The sequence below is a fragment of the Manis javanica genome, chromosome 3, assembly GCF_040802235.1.
Source record: "Manis javanica isolate MJ-LG chromosome 3, MJ_LKY, whole genome shotgun sequence".
In the NCBI taxonomy this organism is placed as follows: Eukaryota; Metazoa; Chordata; class Mammalia; order Pholidota; family Manidae; genus Manis; species Manis javanica.
In genome coordinates, this window is record NC_133158.1 from 11,640,617 (window position 1) to 11,662,768 (window position 22,152).

Below are 22,152 nucleotides of genomic sequence, written 5' to 3' on the forward strand. Positions count from 1 at the left end.
TTTTTTTTTTTTAGTTCTTGGTGTCAGCCCTGACAGTAAGCAAGATAAATATTATCTCAAATTTCTCAGAAGAAACCCCTTTAATTGTGCATCAAAGAAAGGAGGTTAAGTAAGCTTTTCTTAACATGGCTTCATATCAAATTCATCCAACCAAAGATGCAGAGTCAGTCTATTGGCTAGTCTGTCTGCAGGACCCCAGAATGCACCATTCCTTTTACTGACCTCAGCCATCAGAGGCCATCAGACCCATTGAATATTTATGTAGGTAGGATTCTGGAATAGCTGTGTAGATTTCCAATGGAAATCTGAACTTCAGGTTAATTTTTCCTTGATTGAAGAAGCAAAATCTATTGAATACTAAATATTGCTAATTATAATCCTGCTTTTATAAAACTCTCTTCTCACTCGCTCTCCTAATCCACTCTGGTTCATGTCCCCTAGTTCAAGATCCAGACTGGATGTTGGCATAGGATGGCCACATGTGAAATTTTTTTTTCACAAGACTTAGGAGTCTAGAGAAGCTAAACAGAGAAATGCAAAGTTAAAAATACATTCAGGAAAGCATGTTTTTCAATCAAGCAACATATCCAGTGTCCTGATATAAAACAACTACCTTCTCAAAGGGGCACTTGGAATGAAAATGAAAGTCTAGAAAAATGGTACTAGGTAAGCAGCAAAGAGAGGGTAATTATAAGAGAGGAGGAGAAATGGATTTTATCAAACTTTGATACGTCAACAGCTGATGCCTGTTCAAGATAGTTTTTATCTGATACACTCCAGTCACTTGTAAAGAAGCTATAGATTAAAGTCAATTGAATCAATAAATATTTCTGAGCATCTTATATGTGCCAGGCACTGTGCTAAGTGCTAGGAACACAATAATGAACTCGAATTTCTTTCTCTCTTTCTCCAGAATGTTTTCATCTGTATTGGCCTCATTATCCTGAAGTAGGCTACAACAAGCCTGTCTTTGATCTTTGAAGGTACAACATGTAGTTTCTGGAGAGCTTCACTGTACATTTGTGAGAGAATGAGAATGAAAATGACAAATAACATGTCAGCACTATTATGAAAATAGTTTTGATCTCATGGACCCCCTGGAAGAGTTTCAGATAGTCTCAAGGGTCTCTGAATCACAGTTTGAGGAATTCTGATCTAGTTTTCAGAAACATTGTGTCAAGGTAGCAAAACAAAAATGTTGAATATAAAATTACTTGCAGGACTTATTTGCAGCATATGTTCACATGATTTAAACCTTGACTTTTAATTATCAGAGAAGGAAGCTGGATTTAGCTTCTGTTCCCTTTCCATTAAACATTCTGTTCAGTCAACAAGAAAAAAATGGGAGTTTGTTTTGTTTTGTTTTGCTTGAAATCTTTCCAATGATTACCATTTTTGTTTTTAAGACTTCTTTGACCCTTCCATGAAGTGTCACTGGCTTCATTAAAAAATTCAGTCCTTCTAATCAAATCCTTGCTAGGTAGTGTATAAAACTTCCTTTCACTTAAGGTTTGTCCAAACTAGGGTGATTTATTTAGAGATAGAAGTTCAGGAGACTGGCTTGAATAAGCAGAAAGAGGTTAAGCTGGACATAACAGAAGACAGCCTGAATGCATGGAGACCAGAAACATGTTTGTCAACTGCAATGGGTGAGAGAAGGAAGCCACCCTATTCCTCTTCCTGAGCAGCTTGAAGAATAGTCTCTGTCTCGATGCTAGGTTCACCCAGAAGGCCAGGGGAGGATGACATTGGCTTCAAGGAACTAAGTCACTCCCTGAAAATTCTGTTCCAGAGACAGTGTACGGTGGTCCTGAGAGTCTCCAGGTTAATTCCCACCAAAACTAAATATGCAGAAAAGCTATTTCTCTTGAGCCAATTTTCCAAATAATCGTTTTGCTAGAAGACAGATTTTTCTCTTCTAAAATATTTTCAATGCATTAGCTGCCCTGGGACAAACCGTGAACCACACACCAACACACATGCACGCAGACACACATGCCTACTTTCTACCAGCCTTCAAACTGAGGGGCAACCTCAATCACAGGGTGGAAAAATAGCTGTGGTACAGCCTCCTTAACAGTTTCAGGTTAATTGATTATTTGGCAAGTTGATTTTTCAGCCAATTTTTAACAAACTAGTTTCTTCTGCAACAGATAGTTTCTTCCTCATATGAATTAAAGAGCAGTGGATGATCCCTTATCTAGGAGCAGAAAGCTTGTGTTGTGATTCTTTCACTATATGACTTTGATCAACTGCCTGCGCTTCACCTCACCTCTTGGGTTACTCTCGGAGAACAGGTGAGGAATCTCTTTCTACAAGTCTGTGAGGTTGGAGCAGGGTCAGCTTCCAGACAAATACCTGTTCTAAGAATTTAATGAGACCTATCCTTTCTCTTTCTATTCTTTCTTCTTCCCTCTCTCTTCCCCTCCTTCTTCATTTAACAGTATGCACTGATTATTTACTCTGAACCAGATACAAGCTGCTGTTGCATAATAGAGAGGTGGACAGAACAGACAAGATCCCTGCCTTTGTACTGCTTATAATCTACTGGGAGAGGCAGGCAAAATGAAGGTTCACAAATCAACAGGATAACTTCAGGCAGACAATAAGAGCAATAAATGAAATAAAAGCAATAAAATGGGATAATGTGATACAGAAGGACTAGGGGTGAGACACGCTCTTTAGGTGATCAAGAGAGGCCTCTCAGAAGTGGTCACGTTTGAGCTGAGACCTGAATGGAGAGATGAAACTGAACATGGGCACGAAGGAGGCTAGTTCAAAGTCCCCCAGGGGCAGAAGGAGTTGTGCTCCAAGAATAGAAGGAAGCAAGAGGGTATGATGATAGCTAACATGTGGACAAGACCCAGGTGAGGTTGGTCCCTGTGGCCCTTGGTCAGGGAGTTGGCTGTGGCCCGAGGACAAGGGGAAGCGCTGGAGGAGAGTTTTGTGCTGGGGAGTGACATGTTCTTATTTATGTTTTTAAAAGATTCCTGGTTCCAGTGCGGAAAATGAATTCTTACATGTCATGTTCCAAGTACAACTTGAAAATAGTATGATTGATCCCCTGGTTGCTGAGAGAGCATCAGAAACATTCTGACATTATTTTTGCCGATGATAAAAGACAGTTTCCATCCTCAACTGATAAATATATTGAACAAAGTATTCCTAGTTAACTAAAATGAACAATGTTCCTTGTGCCTTAGACAATTTTTTCTCTAAAAAGGATTTGTGTGTTTATGGTGATATTAATAACTGAAGAATTGGAAATTTACAATTCCATAGCCATTTGACAGGGCAATAGCTTTTGAGTGGTTTAAAGGAGATTGCACTTGGTTCTATATGTATAAGTGATTACTGCTTATTTCATTATAACCTGGCAGATATATTGAATTTCCTACCAAGGAAGGGTTCTGTTAGTTTCCTGTCTTGAACATTCAGTGAGGCAGTTATGTGAAGAATGAAATGACAGCAAGAAACAACAGAAAATGACCAAATAACTGTTTGATAGGGTGGCTGTTTGACAGGGCAATATAGTAATAGAACATGTTATGTCTCCAGGTCTTTGGAATCTACTTTTTGAGAGCATTTGGATTTCTAAAATCAACTTTAATAATTAGACTCCAACTTTGAATTTTGAATTTTGGAAGCTCTTTGCAATTCACATAATAATAGTAACTATAATTACTAATAATGTGCAAGCACTCCAATAAATGCAGTGTACACCATTATCTCATTTGAGTCTCACAAAAATGATTTTTAGGAACAAGTGCTTTTACTTCTTTCATTTTGCAGATGAGAAAGCTGAGGCTCAGAAAGGCACAGAACTTGTCCAAGGTCACATAGCTGGTGATTGGTAGAGCTGCTTTGTATTGCTTTACAATTAGAAGAAAAAATAAGCCAAAAGGTAGTGTCCCATTGGGTCCAAAATGGAGGCAGACAAAAGATATGCTAGGAATGTAGGCATACTGGAAGTAACATTTCATTGATTGGACTAATATTTGAATATTCTTCTCCATGTTGTCCCCAGGCTAAGAGTAAATGGGGTAAATAATGAGTAGGGTGAAGAATTGTAGATAGTTTTATTCACATGGAACAATATGTGGGCCCATAAAATAGCCTTAATGAAAGCTTTAGAACCAAACTCTTGTTACCATTTCTAGCATGAAGTCACCAAAATGATCAAGTTTAGTAAATCTTAACCACTTAGGAGTTATAGGAAATCTTCTGGGAATGTGATAAAGTTATGTGACATAACCCAGAGGAAAAAAAGATTTTAGTAATTATCAAGATATCTAAGGTTCTTTAGAGTCCTTGAAAACTTCATCCATGGACCTCCTAAGAAGCCTTCAACCAGCTCCTCATTTTAAATTTGAGAATACTGAGACCCAGGGAAGAGACTTAAGGTCACATATAAAAGGTCCAAAAATCAAGTTCTCTTACTTTTAATAGTTCCCAGATCCTATTTTTTAGGCTAGAATCTGAGAACAATCCCGTTTGAAATAACTGAAAGGTTCCCTTTCTACTTTTGGGGTACTAATATATTTTTCATTTTATGAAATTTTGATGATAATTACTACCCTTAATTTTGATTTTTTTGTTTTCAGCCACCTCATCTGGCTAAATAAAAAAGTTGACAGCTCTCTGGCACCAAATAGCTGCTGGAAATTGTATTGATCCAAAAATCTAAGATGCTGGGAATGTCTGCTCTTATCTCCTCTCATCTCCCATCAGGAACAGGCTGCAAGCCATACAGATACATCAGCCTTATTCTCAAATCTGGTATTTAAGAGATGTGAGAAGGCTCTAAAAGACCTGACCCCTTCCACATACTCATTGCAAAGGGATGAAAGAGGGAGGAAGAGTCTGTAGGTTAAAGGAGGTCTGAGGAGCCTGCCAACCAAATACAATGTATGCATTTCTTTGGGTCCTGAATCAAATGAACCAACTTAAAAAAAAAATGAGACAATAAAGGAAATTTAAACACTCAGTAAATCATTTATGATATAAAGATTACTGTTCTTTTTTAAACTATAAATGTAATACTGTTGTGGTTATTTTTTAAGCATTCTAATCTTAAAAAAAATACTTAATCTTTACACATGAAATTACATGATATCTGGAATTCATTTCAAAGTAATCCATTAGTGGAAAGGTGGGAGACACCAGGTGGTGGTTGAGATGGAAAAAGCTTGGCTATGAATTAGTGATTGTCGATTGTGGAAACAGATAAATGAGAGTTCATGGTACAACTGTCTTCTTCGTGTAGGTTTGAAATTTTCTGTAAGGAAAAGCTTTTTAAAGAAACATAAGCAAGATGGACAACCCTCATACACTGTTAGAGGGAGTATAAACTCCTACAACCTTTTAGCAGGGCCTTTTGGCAATACTAATCAAAAGCCTCAAAAAGTAATACATACACCTTGCAATGCTTAATTGTATGTGTCTATTTGGTGACCAATTGTTTGGTCAAACACTAGACTAGTCTAGATGTTGCAGTAAAGCAGTATCCTCCACAATGTGGGTGGAACCCATCCAATCAATTGTAGGTCTAAAGTGCAAAGACTGAGGTTTCCTCTAAAAGAAGGAATTCTGCCTTCAGACTGCAATGCAGAAATTCTACTTTACTCGACTTTGGAATCAAGACTGAAACATCAACTCATACCCAAATCTCCAGCCCGCCGTCTTGCCCCATGCATTTCATACTCGCCAGGCCAAACAATCATGTGTGCCAGTTCCTTAATATAATTCCTTAAAATATATATCCTATTAGTTCTGTTTGCCTGGAGAACTCTGACTAATAAATTCCTTTACTCAGAAGTTCTGTTTCTAGAAATGTATCCAAAGTCAAAATGCAAATATCCAAAAATATATGTTTCAAACATTGGTTTAACAGTTAAAAATTGGAAGCAATCAAAATGTCCACCAATGGGGGGCCATTTAGAAAATATTGTATAACCTGCACTATGTAGCTATCTAAAGCATTCTGCACAACACATAAATTCACATATCCTATACACATATGGCTGTCAAAAAGAATAAGGTAGCTCTTCCTTTAAAAATAAGATATGGAACTATCCATATTATTAGATAGTAGTGAGCAGATTAAAGGCCCTGTTTGGGTTCCACTTTTTAAAGTTGTTAGTAAGGGGGATGAAATTATGAAGAACCTTACAATTTCTTCCTTTAAACAATGATACATTGATTGAATTTTTAAAGATAGCATATTTTAATGGAATTAATGATGAATCAAATCAATTTGACCAGAATTTAAAGTAAAAGTTCAGATCAGATAGATTTATACTGCCTTTCCTATGTTACCTGTGTGTGTTTTTTAATGTTATAAAGATCTTTTAGTCGAATACTTTAAATTGTTTATTCATAAAACATTTCTATACTAACTAAATAAAATTGTCAGAAATAGTTATCTGGACATTCATGCTAAAAAAACACTTGGGACTATTTTTGTCTCATAATTCACTTGAGTATAGCACCACAGTTCAGGGAAGACAAACAAGATAAGAAAATAGAATTTTCTCTGAAATATACAGGTAACAACCTCATTATCTATTTTAATTTGACAGTGTAGAGGCTGTCTTAGTTCTCTATGACTCAAATTCTATTTAGAGAAACTCAAATTAATAAATCATAGCTTAATGAGAATGGCAGTGTCTCTTTGCAAGCCATTTTATGGGTTTTATAGAATTTTCTTTCTCTCAGTTCCATGCCAGGCCATGCACTAGCTCCACCAACTCATTCCTTTTTAATCATCTTGGAGTCTTCCTTTTTACTCTGAAATGTTTACATAATACAAACTTGGCAGTGGGAGATAAAATTTGAAAAGATCCTTCTTAGCATTATACATTTGGAATAAATTGAATAAACATCTTTCTGACCGACCGATGTTGATGAAAGCCACATCCTGAGGGGAGGGGTAGTCATTTTCCAGCCTTATCCTCATGTGTGCAAATGAATGTGCAGAAAAGGGTATTGTTTGCAGTAACCTTGATAGCATGTTCCAGTGTCTAGCTCAGGTCCTCTGCTCAGTATTTATTATTACTCTCCTAAAAAAAAAGATGGTGAAGTGAAAAGCACAAAAAGTAGTAGAAAGTTCCTCCTATGGAGACAATAAACTATAATACATTTAGTACATAATCACATTAGAGAGAAATGTCCCTGTTTTATTTCAGAGCAGAAACACAGCATTTTGTCTTCATTTTGAGTGTTGTTTTGCTTTTCCTTTTAAGAAAATATTTTTAGTGACTACATGCTGTTGTTACAAGAGGATGAAGCTGGTTTCGATTCAACCAAGGTTAGAGCAAAAACGTCTGGAAAAATGACTCCAGCTGCCTAAACAATGCCATCTATCTGAAGATAAGGAAGGTGGAGGCGAGGCCTTAGGTTTAGCAGGCAAGAGTGTAGATCTGCTAACTGTCTTGAAAACATCATCAGAATCCCTGCTGCACTCCAGGATGCTGGTGAACTGAGTTGTTTTATATTTCTGCTTGCTTTGTTGTTGGATAAGACCTAGTCATGTCCCTTTTCCACAAAGGGACCTCAGGTTACTGGTCCCTTTCAACTTCTGGCCACTGAGTCCTGCATCTCAGACAAACTTTGTCTATTCTCCTGTGCAAGATGAAGACGTCACATTTGTTTCTAACTCTAGCAACCTGAGTCCAGTCACTGGAGCTTCCCTCAGGTCTCACTGCAACAGGAATACTTCCCAAGGCTGTTCTCAGTCCCCACCTTGACCCCATCTTTTGCCTTTTTCACCCCAGTTCCCATGCCTGAGGCTCTGTGAAGGCAGACTGCCTGGGTTTTGCTCTAATCAATGTGTGAATCTATAGAACCAGTTTGAAATCACTCACAAGCCAGGGGAGCAGTGGAACAAATGGTCACAGACCCCATACATTCATCCCCTGACACTTCTGTGTTGAAAACTAACTGAAAGCGGCAGGAGAGGGAGCCAGTGCAAGAGGGCCATCACTAACCAGCGCGGTGTGGGGAGTCAGTCAGTGTGCGCCTGACTGGGAACTGTTAATAGCACTGTACATTTTTCATATGGCAGGTCAAGAATAAGAGCCCTGGGATCAGATGGACTCTGTTTCAAGCCCTTACTTCAACAGGTTGCTTAACCATTCAGCTCCTCACTTTCCTCAATGCTAAAATAAGGTTTTTAGTACCCACTTCATCAAGTTTGGAGGTTTAAGTGAGATAATATGTGAAAGCATTTGGTATGGTGCCTGGTATGTGCTTGATGAACATCAGTTGGTGATCAGTATCCAGTAGTGGTAGAAGTGGAATCGCTCTCATTATCCTAAATAGCATTGCCACATGTCATGCTTCAGGTACAGCAAGAAAACCAGGGGAAATGACAAGCGAGGGGGCTTGTCCTTTTCAGCCTCCTAGAAATTTCCACTCCCATTCCTCACCACTCATTGCCGTCTCTGCTTCGCAGCTCTAATGACTGGCACGCAGGGCTCAACAGAGTGAATGAAGGAATTGAGTACAATGGAGAATTCGGTAGTTTGGAAAACTTAGAAATGGAATTTGAGTCATACAGCTGGTATCGGAAAGCCTGGATTCTAAGTTTGCCTCTTCGCTGTACTAACTGGTTATCGTTGATGATTCATTCAAGATGACTGAGCTCCAGCCTCCTCATCTGTACATTACAGGGCCTGGGGAGAAAAACTGAGACACGGTGTGTGAAAGTGTTTGTAAACTCCCAGAATTTTGTAGTGATTTATGCTGTGAATCATATAGGTGGAGCAAGAACAGGTGTGTGTGAGTGTGTAAATGCATTTATTATATACATACACAAACAGCAAAAGAAAAAATCTAAATCTAGACAAATATCAATCTTCCATGTTGGGAAGAGAGAAAAAAATGGAGCAGGGGGGTTAAAGTCTTTATCAACTGGTAAAAAGGATTGGAATAGGGGTTGTAGAGAATGATCAAGTAAGAGAAACATGCTCAGCACTTCAATTAGCCAGTGCCCTCTGATCTTCCCTTGGCCACTTTAATCTAGCTATCTGACTGCAGCGTGCTCCCAGCACCCTTAAGGCTTCCCACACTGGCTGCTGAGCAGGGATCACCACCTTGGGGACATGCCAATTACTGTCTTGCCCTGAGCCACCCCCAGATGTATTGGTAGAAACTTTAGTCCTGTTTTCTGCCAAGATATTATCAATAATTTCAAAAGTCTTATTACCCAATGCCCAAACTGGTATGATACTACCTAAAGATGAACATCTGTGCTGTCCTTTACCGAATATCTTACTTTTCATAAAGAACCACAAACACTGTGATGATTACAATTTCAGGACATGATGCAGTCAGGTTCATTTGCCATGTATTTGCTCTGTTCTGAGTCAAATGTTAGAATAACCCAGGTCAAAATTTGTAGAATAGGAACCTAAAGATATTTTATTAATTGGTCTACAGGGATTCAACACTATCATTGCTGGGTACACTGCACAATGCCTGATTCACATACTTCAAGGTGGAAGCAGAACAAATATTGGTTTAGAATCCTATTCAGTATAAACTGTTGGTCTACCATTGGATTAGATGGCATGGATTAGATAGCTTGGTTGTTATTATATAGACATTCAGCTGGAAATCTAAGGATGCAGTCACTTCTGAAGCAGAGACAAAAATGTGCAGCAGTTAATGAGTGTAGGCTCCTAATCCTACTTGCATTCGAGATTCATCTCTGCCCTCCACTAGCTCCAAGACCTCAGGCAAGCTCACTACCCACTCCAAGCCTGAGTTTCCTCATTTACATAATAGCACAGTAATAGTACCTACCCAAGAAAGTTGTCATGAGCATTAAGTGAGATACAAGTCAGTAAAGAAGCTAGCACAATGCCTAGAGGTTGAAAAATATCAGTGGCGATTATCATATTTTTATTAATAAAGCAACACCAATTTGCTTAATATTTTTCCAGACCCTACAAACAGAACTAAAAACTGGGTGCCCAGCAGTTCCTTCAGTTTAATTGAAGCAGCAGTGAAATGGACTATGTTTAAGCATTGGAAAAAAATTCACAACAAACAAGCAACTACTCTAACATGGAGGCTTTTTGTTGATAGACACAATGCAGTAATACCAACAAAATCCAATTACCCCTTGATTGAGTCAGGCCAGGAAAGAAGGGGATTATACATTTGAAATCAACAAATTGGATTTGGTCCCTTTTGCAGGCTCAGCAATTGCTCCCTGACTAGTTCCTCTCAAGATCAGAGACAGCCCCGTTGGCTTCCAGATTCTGTCAACTGACACACTCTCTCTGTACAGAACAGTGTTTTTCCTTGTTTAGTTTCTAAATGAATGGTACTTGCTTCCCAGTTATTACAGCTGTGAAACACATGCTGACCATCAAATCTCTCCCCCCAAAATAAAGCACATATATTTAATGCATATATATATAACTGTTGCTTAAAAGATGCTTTCTGTTAAAATATGTATGTTTAGTAATATATGCCATCCTGTAGCACTCAGAGTATTCAGTGATATGAATTATTAGGCTCAGACTAATTTGAGCTCATGTGCTCTTCCTTTATAAACGATCCCAGCTCCCACTTCCCCGCCACAGAACAGGCAATAGCTTAGAGCTTCACTCCCATTTCTTCTCTTTCTCCTGATATAACCTTAGCATGGCTGGTGAACTAAATACCAAGCTATGGATCACTGATATTAATAAGCACAGCAGATTTGATAGTGATTTTTTATTTTTGTCTTGTACAGGTAAGTACAATGAACATTTACTGTGAATCAACACGATAAGTTAGTAACAGGGAAAATGTTGATATTCAGCTGATTGCATAGAAAAAGAACCAATTATTTTCCTCTTCCCCACTGCCCCCACCACACGCAGACATGGCAGACTGAGGCTGTATGTGTTAGCTGAGGAGATTGGCATGTTGGAAGCATTGCTGATCCTGGCACCTGGAAAAGCAAGTGTGCATGTCTCTAAATAGTTGCAGCGGGTGACGTGGCCCTGCTTGCTGTTTTTGCTTTACATGTTGTTTATTATGAGAAAATCTTTGTCTTAAGATAAAGCCCCAGCTCTATAACCTGGCATGTAAGACCTTGGCTACTTCTCCAGTTCATCCTGCACCCCTCATCCCCTATCCCTCTATATGCCAGTTTCCCAGCCCATATAGCACCCCTTCCGTGTGCTAGGCTCCTGACTGCTGCAGGATCTTGGTGCATGCTCTTTCCTTTGTGTTTTTTAACAGCTGATAATTCACATATCATACAATTTTTTATTTAAAATGTACACTGTAATGGCTTTTAGTGTATTCACAGAGCTGTGCATCCATCACCACAATCAATTCTAGAATATTTTCATTACCCCAAAAAGAAATCCTGTACCACTTAGCCATCATCCCCAATTCTCACATCTTACCTCCTCCCCAGCCCTAAGCAAAAACTAACCTACGTTTTGTCCTCATTAATATGCCTTCTCTGAATATTTCATATAAATGGAATAATACAATTTGTGGTCCTCTGTGACTGGTTTCTTTCATTCAACATGATGGTCTCAGTTAATTCATGTTGTAGCATGTATCAGCACTTAATTCCTTCTTACTGACAAATAATATCCTTCATATTGATATACTACATTTTATTTACCCATTTATCAGTTAATGGACATTTGGGTTATTTCCACTTTTTGGCTATTATGAATAATGCTGCTATGAATATTCTTTTCTTTTTTTTCTATTTTTTTCTCTTGTAATTAAGATGTCATTGATACACAATCTTATGAAGGTTTCACATGAACAACACTGTGGTTTCAACATTCACCTGTATTATCAAGTCCCCGCCACATGCCCCATTGAAGCCACTGTCTGTCAGCGTGGTAAGATGCTATAGAGTCATTACTTGTCTTGCTATGAACATTCTTGTACAAGTTTTTGTGCAAACAAAAATAAACATTTATCTTGGGTATGTATCTGGAGTGGAATTGCTAGATCATATGATAACTATGTTTAACCATCTGAAAAACAGCCAGTTTCCCAAAGTGGCTGCACTATTTTACATTCCCACCAGCAATGTGTGAAAGTTCCAATTTATCTAATTGGAACTGTTATTCCATTCTTACCATCTATTTTTATTATAGCCATCCTAGTGGGTGTAAAGGAACCTTTCATTGTGTTTCCTTTCTTTCAAGCTGGATAATTTCTACTCATATTTCAAGCTACACCTTAAAAATCACTTCCACAGGGAATGTTACCTTGCCCACCCCATCCCCAGGCTAGTCTTAGGCTCCTCTCAGGAAACCAGTCTTTTCCTTCTAAACTTGAAGCTTGTCATGGGCAGGGACCATCCCATTTATTTGTTGCCCAGCATCTAGCCATTGTGTGAACTACAAAGCTGCTTGCTAAGCATTTGTTGAATAATGGCATATTATGAAATAATGAGAAAGAAGTGTACATTATCTGAAAATCACCTGTATCTGAATTATTGGCAATGGTTTCTTTCCCAATCTGTCATTTTCAGAATTCCCACAGACCAAACCTTTGACAAATATTTTAATACCTCTGGCAAAAGGAGGAAAGGGGCTCCATAATATAACCATGATGAATGCTTCTATTTCCTGAATTTTTCTGTTGCTTCATAGCTTTCTGGTTGATAAGAAACAGGAGGAAATTCAGTTTACACAAGCAAAACTAAGTGAACTGTATAAACAGTTCTTTAAGTCAAGCAATAAATGTATAAACAATCATTTTCTTAGAAATAAGGACCTCAGGGGGACTGGACTTGCTTTGGCTGTCAACAAGGCCGTATCCCTAGAGATTTCAGTTCATAAATACTCTAATATGTTAGCTGCTGTTGTTACTATTCTTTTGTCATTATATTATTATCTAAATTGTAAGAGAATATGCATAATTGATCTGTTTAAAGGGATCAGATGGTAAGATCCCTTCTTGCTTGGTAAGAAAAATATTTCCTAAGTGTAAGTTGGGAATTTACCAGGTCCATCAACAGCTTTGTCATCATTGCTACTTTTGTAGATAATTTTCCAAGTTGTACCTGATAATGCTAAGCCTTATTCATATCTTTATCTATCTGAGTGCCTCCCTAAAATGAAGGGATATTTTAGTCATTTCTGAAGAAGCAGAGTTTTGGTTCCTATATTAAATTACAGATCACCACTTACTTCACAGCATGAGCTACTGTATAGGATTATAACACATTTCCTTAGGTGTCATTTACTGAGCAGAAAGCATTACCCCCAAAATCTCATTTTTCTCTATGAAATTATATATTGTGCCTGAATGCTATCCTGGAGGAATTTACTCTCTAAAGTAGGAGTTCTAAAAGTTCAAATTAGAATCTATCTTAAAGATCAAGAATCAAGAATGCTCATTCATTTACCCAAGTGCCTAACAAGTGCAGGTGTTCAGAACACACAGAAAAGAAGAAAACCAAGATCTACACAATCAAGAAGTGGACAGTGGAGACAGAATTAAATAACACTGGCAATTAAATACATTACCAAAACAGTGTGACTGGTGATGAGTGCAATGAATGATATGAAACAAGTAACAGAAAACATCTACTGGAAAGGAGCTATTTTAGATTAATGGACATGAAAAGGCTCTGCCAGTTGACGTTTGAGCAGACAACTGAATGCCAAGAAGAAGCCAACCATGGAAAATGTCAGGGGACAGGGTAATTTAGGAAAAAGGAACAGAATGAAAAGACCCTAAGCCAGGAGCATGGTATCAGGACCTGATGTAAGACCTGGTGGGTCACATTAAGAAGTTAGGGTTTGAGTCCAAGTACAGTGAGAAAGCACTAGAGAATTTAAAGCAGGAGGATACCAGAGTAAAATGTATCATCATTTCATTTGACTAGCCATTGTGAAGCCCAGTGGAACGATGTCTACCTGCAATATTTACTTCCATGTTTGTTTCCAGCCATCAGCTCTGTAATTTCTTTAATGAATTTGGCTTAAAACTCCTGCATCTCATCTCACTTTGCTTTAGAACATGTAAACATAAGGCGTCTACTTTTCCCTTCACAGCATTTTAAAGAATCTCCTTAAATCTGGCACTTTAGGTTGCACCAGGTGACGTTTGAGGTGCCTACCTGCGAGGGGAAAGCGAGGCAGAAGCTGGCACTGATTGGCGACTCCTCCTCTTCAGCTGAGTTCTTTGTCACCGTCGCTGTCTTCGCCTTCCTCTACTCCTTGGCTGCCACTGTCGTTTACATTTTCTTCCAGAACAAGTATCGGGAAAACAACCGAGGTCCACTCATCGTAAGTGCTTTACTTTTTGAAATAACTTTTTTTGTCTGCTCTAATTTCTTTTCCCAGGGCTTGAAGGGCTTTGGAGTTGCCCAAGCCCTTGGGGTTTGTTGTTGTTTTTTTTAACCACATTCTTTTTCATCCAGTTCTCTCGGATCTAAAACAAAAATATAATGGCTGTCATTCTTTTTTTCCTCTGCATTGGAAAAATATCAACTAACACTTGCTAGAAGCCCCTCAGAAATAAATGGTTGGAAGTCTCATGAGATCAAGAAAAAGTCATGAGGCTTGCTGCAGATTTATTTATAATTCCAGGGTCATAGAGTGAGTTAACCATTTTCCTTACTGGTTTTTTAGACATTGTGACTTGTGCTCATTTGAAATGCATTATTCCCTTAATATATGATAGACTGGGCACAGAAGTGTTTTCTTCAAAGGTGGAGCTTTCCATTTCTGAATCTCCATCTCTCTCAATCTCTCTTTCTACCACCAGCCTTCCTCCCACTTTCTTTTTCATTACACAGTGGTTCAAGGACTCACATGGATGAAACCAGTACAGCCCAGCATACGCAAATAGGGACACATGTGCACCTAGGGAACACAACAGTTCTCAGAGGTATACATGGCATGGGTAATTTTAAGAAAATTAATCTTAAATTTCTCAACCTTCAGATGTACAACTGCCTAAAATTTACGTTACCAAGAATGCCCTAGATGTGAAAATATCTTGCTGTCTTCTTTCTTAATCACCTACTCCCATTTTGTAAAAGAATAGCATCCTTCTTTTTATCCCAAATATTACTACATAGTACATCACTAGGAGGCAAAACATTTGAGGTGCTAAGAAAAGGGACCATTTGCAATATTGATGTTGGTGATTCTAATGTCTGAGTAATATACTCTTGTATATAAGGAAGGTTCCAGTTTTTTTCTTTCAACAGAATTGAAAGTCCTAATTTACTCATCATCTGATAGATCATTAAGAAATAAGTTTTGATGACAGACCATTATGTGATCTGAGACAAAACTCAAAAATAATTCAAAGAAATCAATGACATTCCTATAACAAAACTCTATCCATTCTCATCTACTTATGTGAGCAAGCTTTCTCAGCACATTTTAAAATGAAAAATGGGAAGAGAATTTATGTTGAATCATGTCCCATTCTAGAAATAAATATTTGTCCCCCAAAATATATAAACTAATTGAAGGGAAAAAAGCCCCATACATTTCTAATAAAAATTTTACTTCTTAAATTTAATAGTTATTAAAATATACGATACATTTGTGTTATTTTGGACAATTGTGCATTAGTAGTATTTGTAATGATCACCCAACCCAAAAGAATATTTTGATACTTAAAGCATTAAGGTCATGGATAAGTCATTAAAATTTATATACATTGTTTTTTTGCAAAGAAATGTAATAAGATGATAGATAAAATGCTTTCCAACATAAAGATATTATATTAGGTTATAATTCTGTGAGGAAAATATAATAGAGATACAAGCCCAAAGAGAACAAAAGGAACATATAAAATTTCCAACTGTTAAAGAGGAAATTTTTATTAATTTTTAATGTAAAATAGAGAGTACAAATAACTATTCATTAGATTCATTTAAAAATGAATATTTTATAATGTTTTAAAATATCAGTACTTATGCAAGAAATTATATTCTTTGCAACTATTCAGACTTAATAAAAATGCAACTAGATGTCAGCTTTATACAAGTCAAAACAGTTTTTCAGAATTCTTTTAGGGAATATATGAGTAAAATAAATTTTACAGAATCTCTAAATCTGTGTATAATAGAAATCTGAACCTTAAAATAAACACATTTTGAAAAGTAACTGGGAGTAATCTCTGTTGGTAGAGCTTTGTGATTAAGTTTGAAAAGACTGAAAATATTCGAAATTGTATCACTTTTACTGTGCTATCTTGGAAAAACAAGAGGAAGGCAGAACTTGAACCTTTGGACAGGTGTCCTTTTTTTTTTTTTCTCCCAAATTGGAGATAATAGCCTTCATGGTTTTAAATATGTTTAACAGTCATTGAAGTTGGGCTCATCCCTCCGGTGATGTGCAGATAGATACACAAGAGGGATCACTATATATATACCATAAAATTGCATGCAGGCATCCATTCCTGGATACATGCATACGGTTTCATGGAATTCTAAAGTCTGAGGAAATATCCTGACTTCCAGAGAGAAGTTGACTCAGCTAGTTTGCTCATAATGTGGGAAAAGGTCTGTTTGGTTATATAGAACCACATTCTCCTCATATGAAGTAATCTCATGAAGGCATGCTACTTCATCTCTGTGTAAATAGTCTTTCCCATCAAACAGGATATAATGAAATCCTGAATTATGTACTACATTGGGTAGGTTTTGTTCTATTACATCGTGAAAGAAAAGGGGGGCTGTGCGGGAGATGATTCTAAGTAATAAAAAAGGAAAGATTTCTAGATGAAACTTCTGTAATATTAAAACTGATGTGCTTATTACTTGGTAGATAAAGGATAATTTTTAAATGAGCCTGAGTCCTAAGAGTCACAGAGGTAGAATGAATGGGGAGAATCAGCCTGCTGCTCTTGCAGCCATGAATGGCACACTTTACCAGTTCTAATCCCACATGACAAGGCCATGATTGGAGCCTGGGGGGAAGGGTGGGCTATTATAACCCCCTTTAGCTGTGAGTTAGCAGATTAAAGAAAAGCCACAGTGTAAAATCTCAGGAAGGTGATTCATACCTAAGAAAACTTTGAGATATTATGTTAACAACAATAGTACTTGTTTTAAGCCAATCCTAATTATGCAGAAACATGACTGCTGATCATTAGCTGGGTCTCTTTGTTCTTGTTACCATCTATTCTTTTTTTGTTACTGTTGCTTTGTTTTTTTTAACAAAACACACGTTTTTCTTTATTCTGTAATTCAAGATTCTCCAAGTCAAATAAACTTGTAGTCTGAAACAAGGTTACTGTATATTATGCTGACATAAACTAATTCAAGCAGTTTAAAGAAGTCAGGTATCCTTCTAAGCTAGTTCACATCTAAAAATTTACAATTTCCCATCTTGCTCTATAATCCTTTAGGGTATGACCTCATACATCACACAGAAATAAGACCAATGTGTAGGAAAGTGATGAGGATGCAGTGGTGTTGATAATAATGACAATAATAACAACTGGTATTGATTGAGTTTCTACAGTATGTCTAGCTGGTTCACTACTCACAGCAACCCTAGCTGACATTATTATTCACATTTATAGATGAGGAAAGGGAGACTTGGGAAGATATCCCAACTCCCAGGCCACATGACTAATAGCTAGAAGGTAGAGTTTGAACCCAGGTCTCTCCAAATCCAGGGACCAAATTCAAAACTACCATTCAAGACAGTTCAAAATACTGATAGGCAATGTGCTACGAAGTTAATGAGGTACAAGTGGGTAAGAGAAATTGATTTATATACCTGGACAGCTCCTATATTGTCTTACTCTGGATATAGAGAAACCAAGCCCTGTAATCTCTAGACTTTGCTGCTCATTTGACTGTCAGAGACGTCTTTTTATTTCCTTCAAAATCCCTTTGGAGTCATGGAATGATTGCTGTGGATTTATGAGGCTAGAATCACCGGAGGGTTTTGGTTCTGTCAGTCATCTCTGTTGCACATGGAAGATGTCAGAGATAGAAAGGAAGGTTTCAGACTGCCAAGGATCAATGTATATTATAAATCAGAAATTACCAGGACTAATTCCTATACATCTTCAAGCAGTTGCAGGCAATTTCAGACAGACCGGGCGAACCGTTTTTTTTTAATATCTTTTTCTATTGAACATGCTTGATGAGAATGCATGCATTTAAGTAAAAAGGAGAATGTGAATGTCTTTAGAAGTAATGTAATTGTTAATGATGCTGAATGATACAACAGGGAGAAAATCAGGCCAAAGGAATCAGCCAGCTACTGTATATCACTACAGAAAGTGCCTTCTCATACAGATGAATAAATACCAGTTCTCAGTAAGCAGAAGCGGCCACCTAAATGGTATATGATTGTGAAATTGAAATATCACCTCTTGTTACATCATTTTGTCATGTTCCTTAGAGAACAGTTTTAAAGCCAATCTCCTGCCTAGATTTCTGTAACAAGATGTTCTGAGCCGTTTTCAGACCTCATGTCAAATAGTGACACTGTGAAGCTTTAGGGATTCTTTTCATATTAATGTAAAGTAGGTTTAAAAAATACCTTATCTTACAGAGCTGATAGAGTGCTCAAAGAATGAGTATATTATAAGCACTATCCCTCATTTTAGTGAATCCTTGTTGCAGGAGGTTTGGTTTAAAGTAACTACTCTAGGAGTTAAGGAGAATCAGTGTCTTCCTTACAATTTTGTGGAAAAGGCAACAGTTGTGTTGTTCAAAGTCTGCTTTTCCCATAAAGAGACCAGGTTGACCAGAGACAGTTTATGAGACAAGTATTTACTCATTGCAGGCACCCCGTGGTGTCATGGCTCACATTTGTTTTATGCTAGTGCATTCCAAATATTGTCATATTTCCCATCTATCCTCAAAATAACCCTGAGAGAGATGTAGAGCAATTAGCAACGGCCCCATTCTACAGATACAATTTAACTTGTCTTTACTGAGCACCAGGCATTGGAAAATGAGTCCCTGGGAGAGTCAAGACCTTGCCTCTTGTCAGAGAAGTTAATAACAGAACAAGGACTCAAACTCAATCCAGTGATAAGAGTAATGGCTAAACTTGGAGTCCTGGGTTTTAATCCCCCTGTATGAACTATTATTTAACAGTTGAAAGCCTGTTACTTCATCTCTAGAATGAAGCTAATAATAATGCATACAGTACAGGCCTGCTCAAAGGAAAGGGAGAGTTAATGCCTATGAACCAGTTTACATGGGGACAGTCACACTGGATATGATAAATCCACAGAATCTCATTGTGATGTTATTATTGCCATTAATTTTAATTTTTCTCTTGTCCTTTACTGTACCTTAGCTCCATAAAGGGAAATTGTGAGCACCTTCCTTTCATTGTGTGCAGCCCCCCACCATTCTCCTTTCCTCCAGTCCCTCTGCCCCCACACTTCCTTCCCTGCCACAGCCCCCAAGGACAGAGCTTGGCTCAGGACTACTTCAAAGATCACAAGTGCTAGGTTGAGCTGACCAGTTAACCTTTGTGTTCCTGAAACCCCATTCCATGGGTGGCTGGAAGGTGGATTTTTAACCCCCAAACAAAACAAGTCTCCCCATTTTCAAGGCTGAAGGCCATTAGTAAGAGAGAAAAACAGGAGACAGGCAGAGTTGGGAGCTCAAAGAATCAATGCTGGCTCCTAACTCCCAACAAAGAGATGAACTCCTGTCCAACAGCCTTAATAAAGGCTGTGAACTGCTTGTAGAATCCATGTGATTCCTCAGGAGCCAAGAGTAATTCTTGTCACATGTTGGAACCAGTGCCCTCAGAAGACTAGTTTAGAATGCATGGCCAAACACTGTCCATTTTTGTCAGACTTCCTCTCATTCCATTCTGTCTGCATTCCATCACGCAGTTAGAAAAATCAGAACATAGTGGAAACTTGGCAAAACCCCAAATGGGTCTTCCCATGTATTTATTTTCTTCATTTAAAACAACATGAAATGGGAAATCCATCTACTCCGTGGCCCAGCACACCCAGAAGACACCAGGCTCCCTTTCTCAAACAGAACAGTGGTTCTCAACAGGTGTGGGGGACATTTGGCAATGTCTAGAGACATTTTTGATTGTCACTTCCTAGGGAATATTTCTGGCATCTGGTAGGTAGAGGCCAAGGATGCTGCTAAACATTCCACAGTGCACAGGATAACCTGCACAACAGAAAGTTTTCCAGCTCAAGATAGCGACATTGCTGAGGTTGAGAAACCCTGATTTATAGCAATAGTCAGCAGCTATTGAGCACCCACTTTGTGCCTAGAACTGAACAACCACTTCTCTTTAAATCTTCAAGTTAACCTTTGAGTTTGATATTTTATTTCCCATTCCTGAGATGCAGAAACTGAGGCTGAGGAATTTAAGAGACTTGTCCCAGAGGCAATTCAGGTCCATCCAACCTCAGCTCAGAAGTTGCTTCATTTGTATCTTAATTCTTCCACTTACAGAGAACTCTCTATTTCTCACTGTGCCCTTTTCTCTTGGTCTGTGAACTTCACCACTAGCCTATACCCCTCCATCTTCATGTGGCCCCTCCCTTAGCTACTGCCAACATACACATACACATACACACAGATGCACACAGACGCAATCCAAACATCTGAGCCTTGCAGCCTTTTCTCCCAAGCTCTGCCCTCTGATCTAGATGGCATACTACAGAGGAGAATGGTACCAATCCCAATTCTTTAACCAATTTTAGGTGTTACCCCTGTAAAAGCTTGTATTTTCCCTGAAGACTTCAGGAGCTTTTATTCTACTCCAGACTTGATCCTAATTATGAAATGTGAGCCAATTTGAAGTTCCCAACCAACTCGGGGCACTAGTTAAAAGTCAGGGCTACAAGACATTTCAGTGAGACTCCCAAAATAGTAAAGTTGGAAGGACACGTGCAAAGATACTTCTCAATGCAATTAATAGCCACAATTTTAAAAAATAGTCTTATATGGGCGTCTCCTTATAGTACCCTCAGACACTGTTGAGTTTCTGATTTTCAATCAAGCAAAAGTTCACGTGGTGCTTCCTTTTTGATTATGTGACAAAGCTCCCTCTTGGGTTCAAGAGTTATGTTCATGGTGCTTAAGCCCTCCTGAGTCCCAGGTCCTGTGCTAGGCACCAAAGACGCATAGCAGAAGAAGACAGGGCTGCTGGCCTCAAAGTGTCTGCTTTGTTCCTGTTATCCTTGATGGCAAAACTGTCATGGGGAGTCATGGGGAGATAGTACAGGTCAGTGGTTAAAAACTGAGTCTTTGTATCTAGACTTCCTGGACCTGGATCTCAGTACTACCACCAATCATTTGTGTGACTCTGCATGGGTTATAGACCTCTGTGCTTCTGTTTCTTACCTGTGAGAGAGAGATAGCAGTGGTTCCTAGCCTATAATGTTGTGGTCAGATTAAATGAGTTATTGCACATAAAGCACTTAGAACAACAGCAAGTGCTCATTAACGCGAGCCATTGTTTTTATCAGCCTCAAATGATGATCTGTCCCGGTGTCCATTTTATGCTTTTTATGGAGCTATGCTTATTAAATCTCCATGGACTGATTAGCTGCAAAATAAGTGGATAAGTACAAGCTCTACTGAATTTTCTCATGTTGAAAAATGCTTTGGAAGGCTTCTTGTTGCACAGTTAACATCAAACACTTTTTTGTTATTTTTTAATCTTTGTGCCTCCAAATTCATAAGCTACTGTGGTTACAGACAAATGCAGTCATCCCTAAAATGAGGTTTCACACTGTCCCCCACCACTCAGTCCCCATCCTTCCAGCTCTTCCACTGTCCATCCTGCACTGAGATCTCATACTTTAGGGAAAGAGGAAAGAACACAACTCCATTACACTAACCAAACCCAAAAGAACGAGACCTTGAATCTCTTATCAGCTGGCAAGTCTGAAAATAGCAGGGGAGTGTGAAGAGCACAATAGTGTAACAGGAAGAAACTTGATTGTTTGGGGGCATCCAGCTGAGAAACTAGGTTCAGCTTTCCCCATCCTCCTATCATTTCTTGAAAGCAGTGAAATCTTTCCCACCCTGATAATGGCAAAAATACCCTTACTGTTTGCTAGGTCTATTTTTTTTTTATTCCAGAACAAGCAGACATTCACTCCTGTGGCTTCGGATTCATTGGGACCCTCCATCCTCATGTGGCCCCTCTCTTAGCTACTGCCAACATACACATACACATTCAT

General features: G+C 38.3%; 1 protein-coding gene across 2 annotated transcripts in view; it reads left to right on the forward strand.

Annotated features, from left to right (window-relative positions):
• SYNPR (synaptoporin) overlaps positions 1-22,152 on the forward strand; it is a 265,051-nt gene that overhangs the window by 207,275 nt on the left and 35,624 nt on the right. For both annotated transcript variants that reach the window (XM_037019355.2, XM_017648075.3), the window contains one exon: positions 14,075-14,273. In XM_037019355.2, the coding sequence (XP_036875250.1) occupies positions 14,075-14,273 (199 nt within the window). The remainder of the gene's footprint in view (positions 1-14,074; positions 14,274-22,152) is intronic.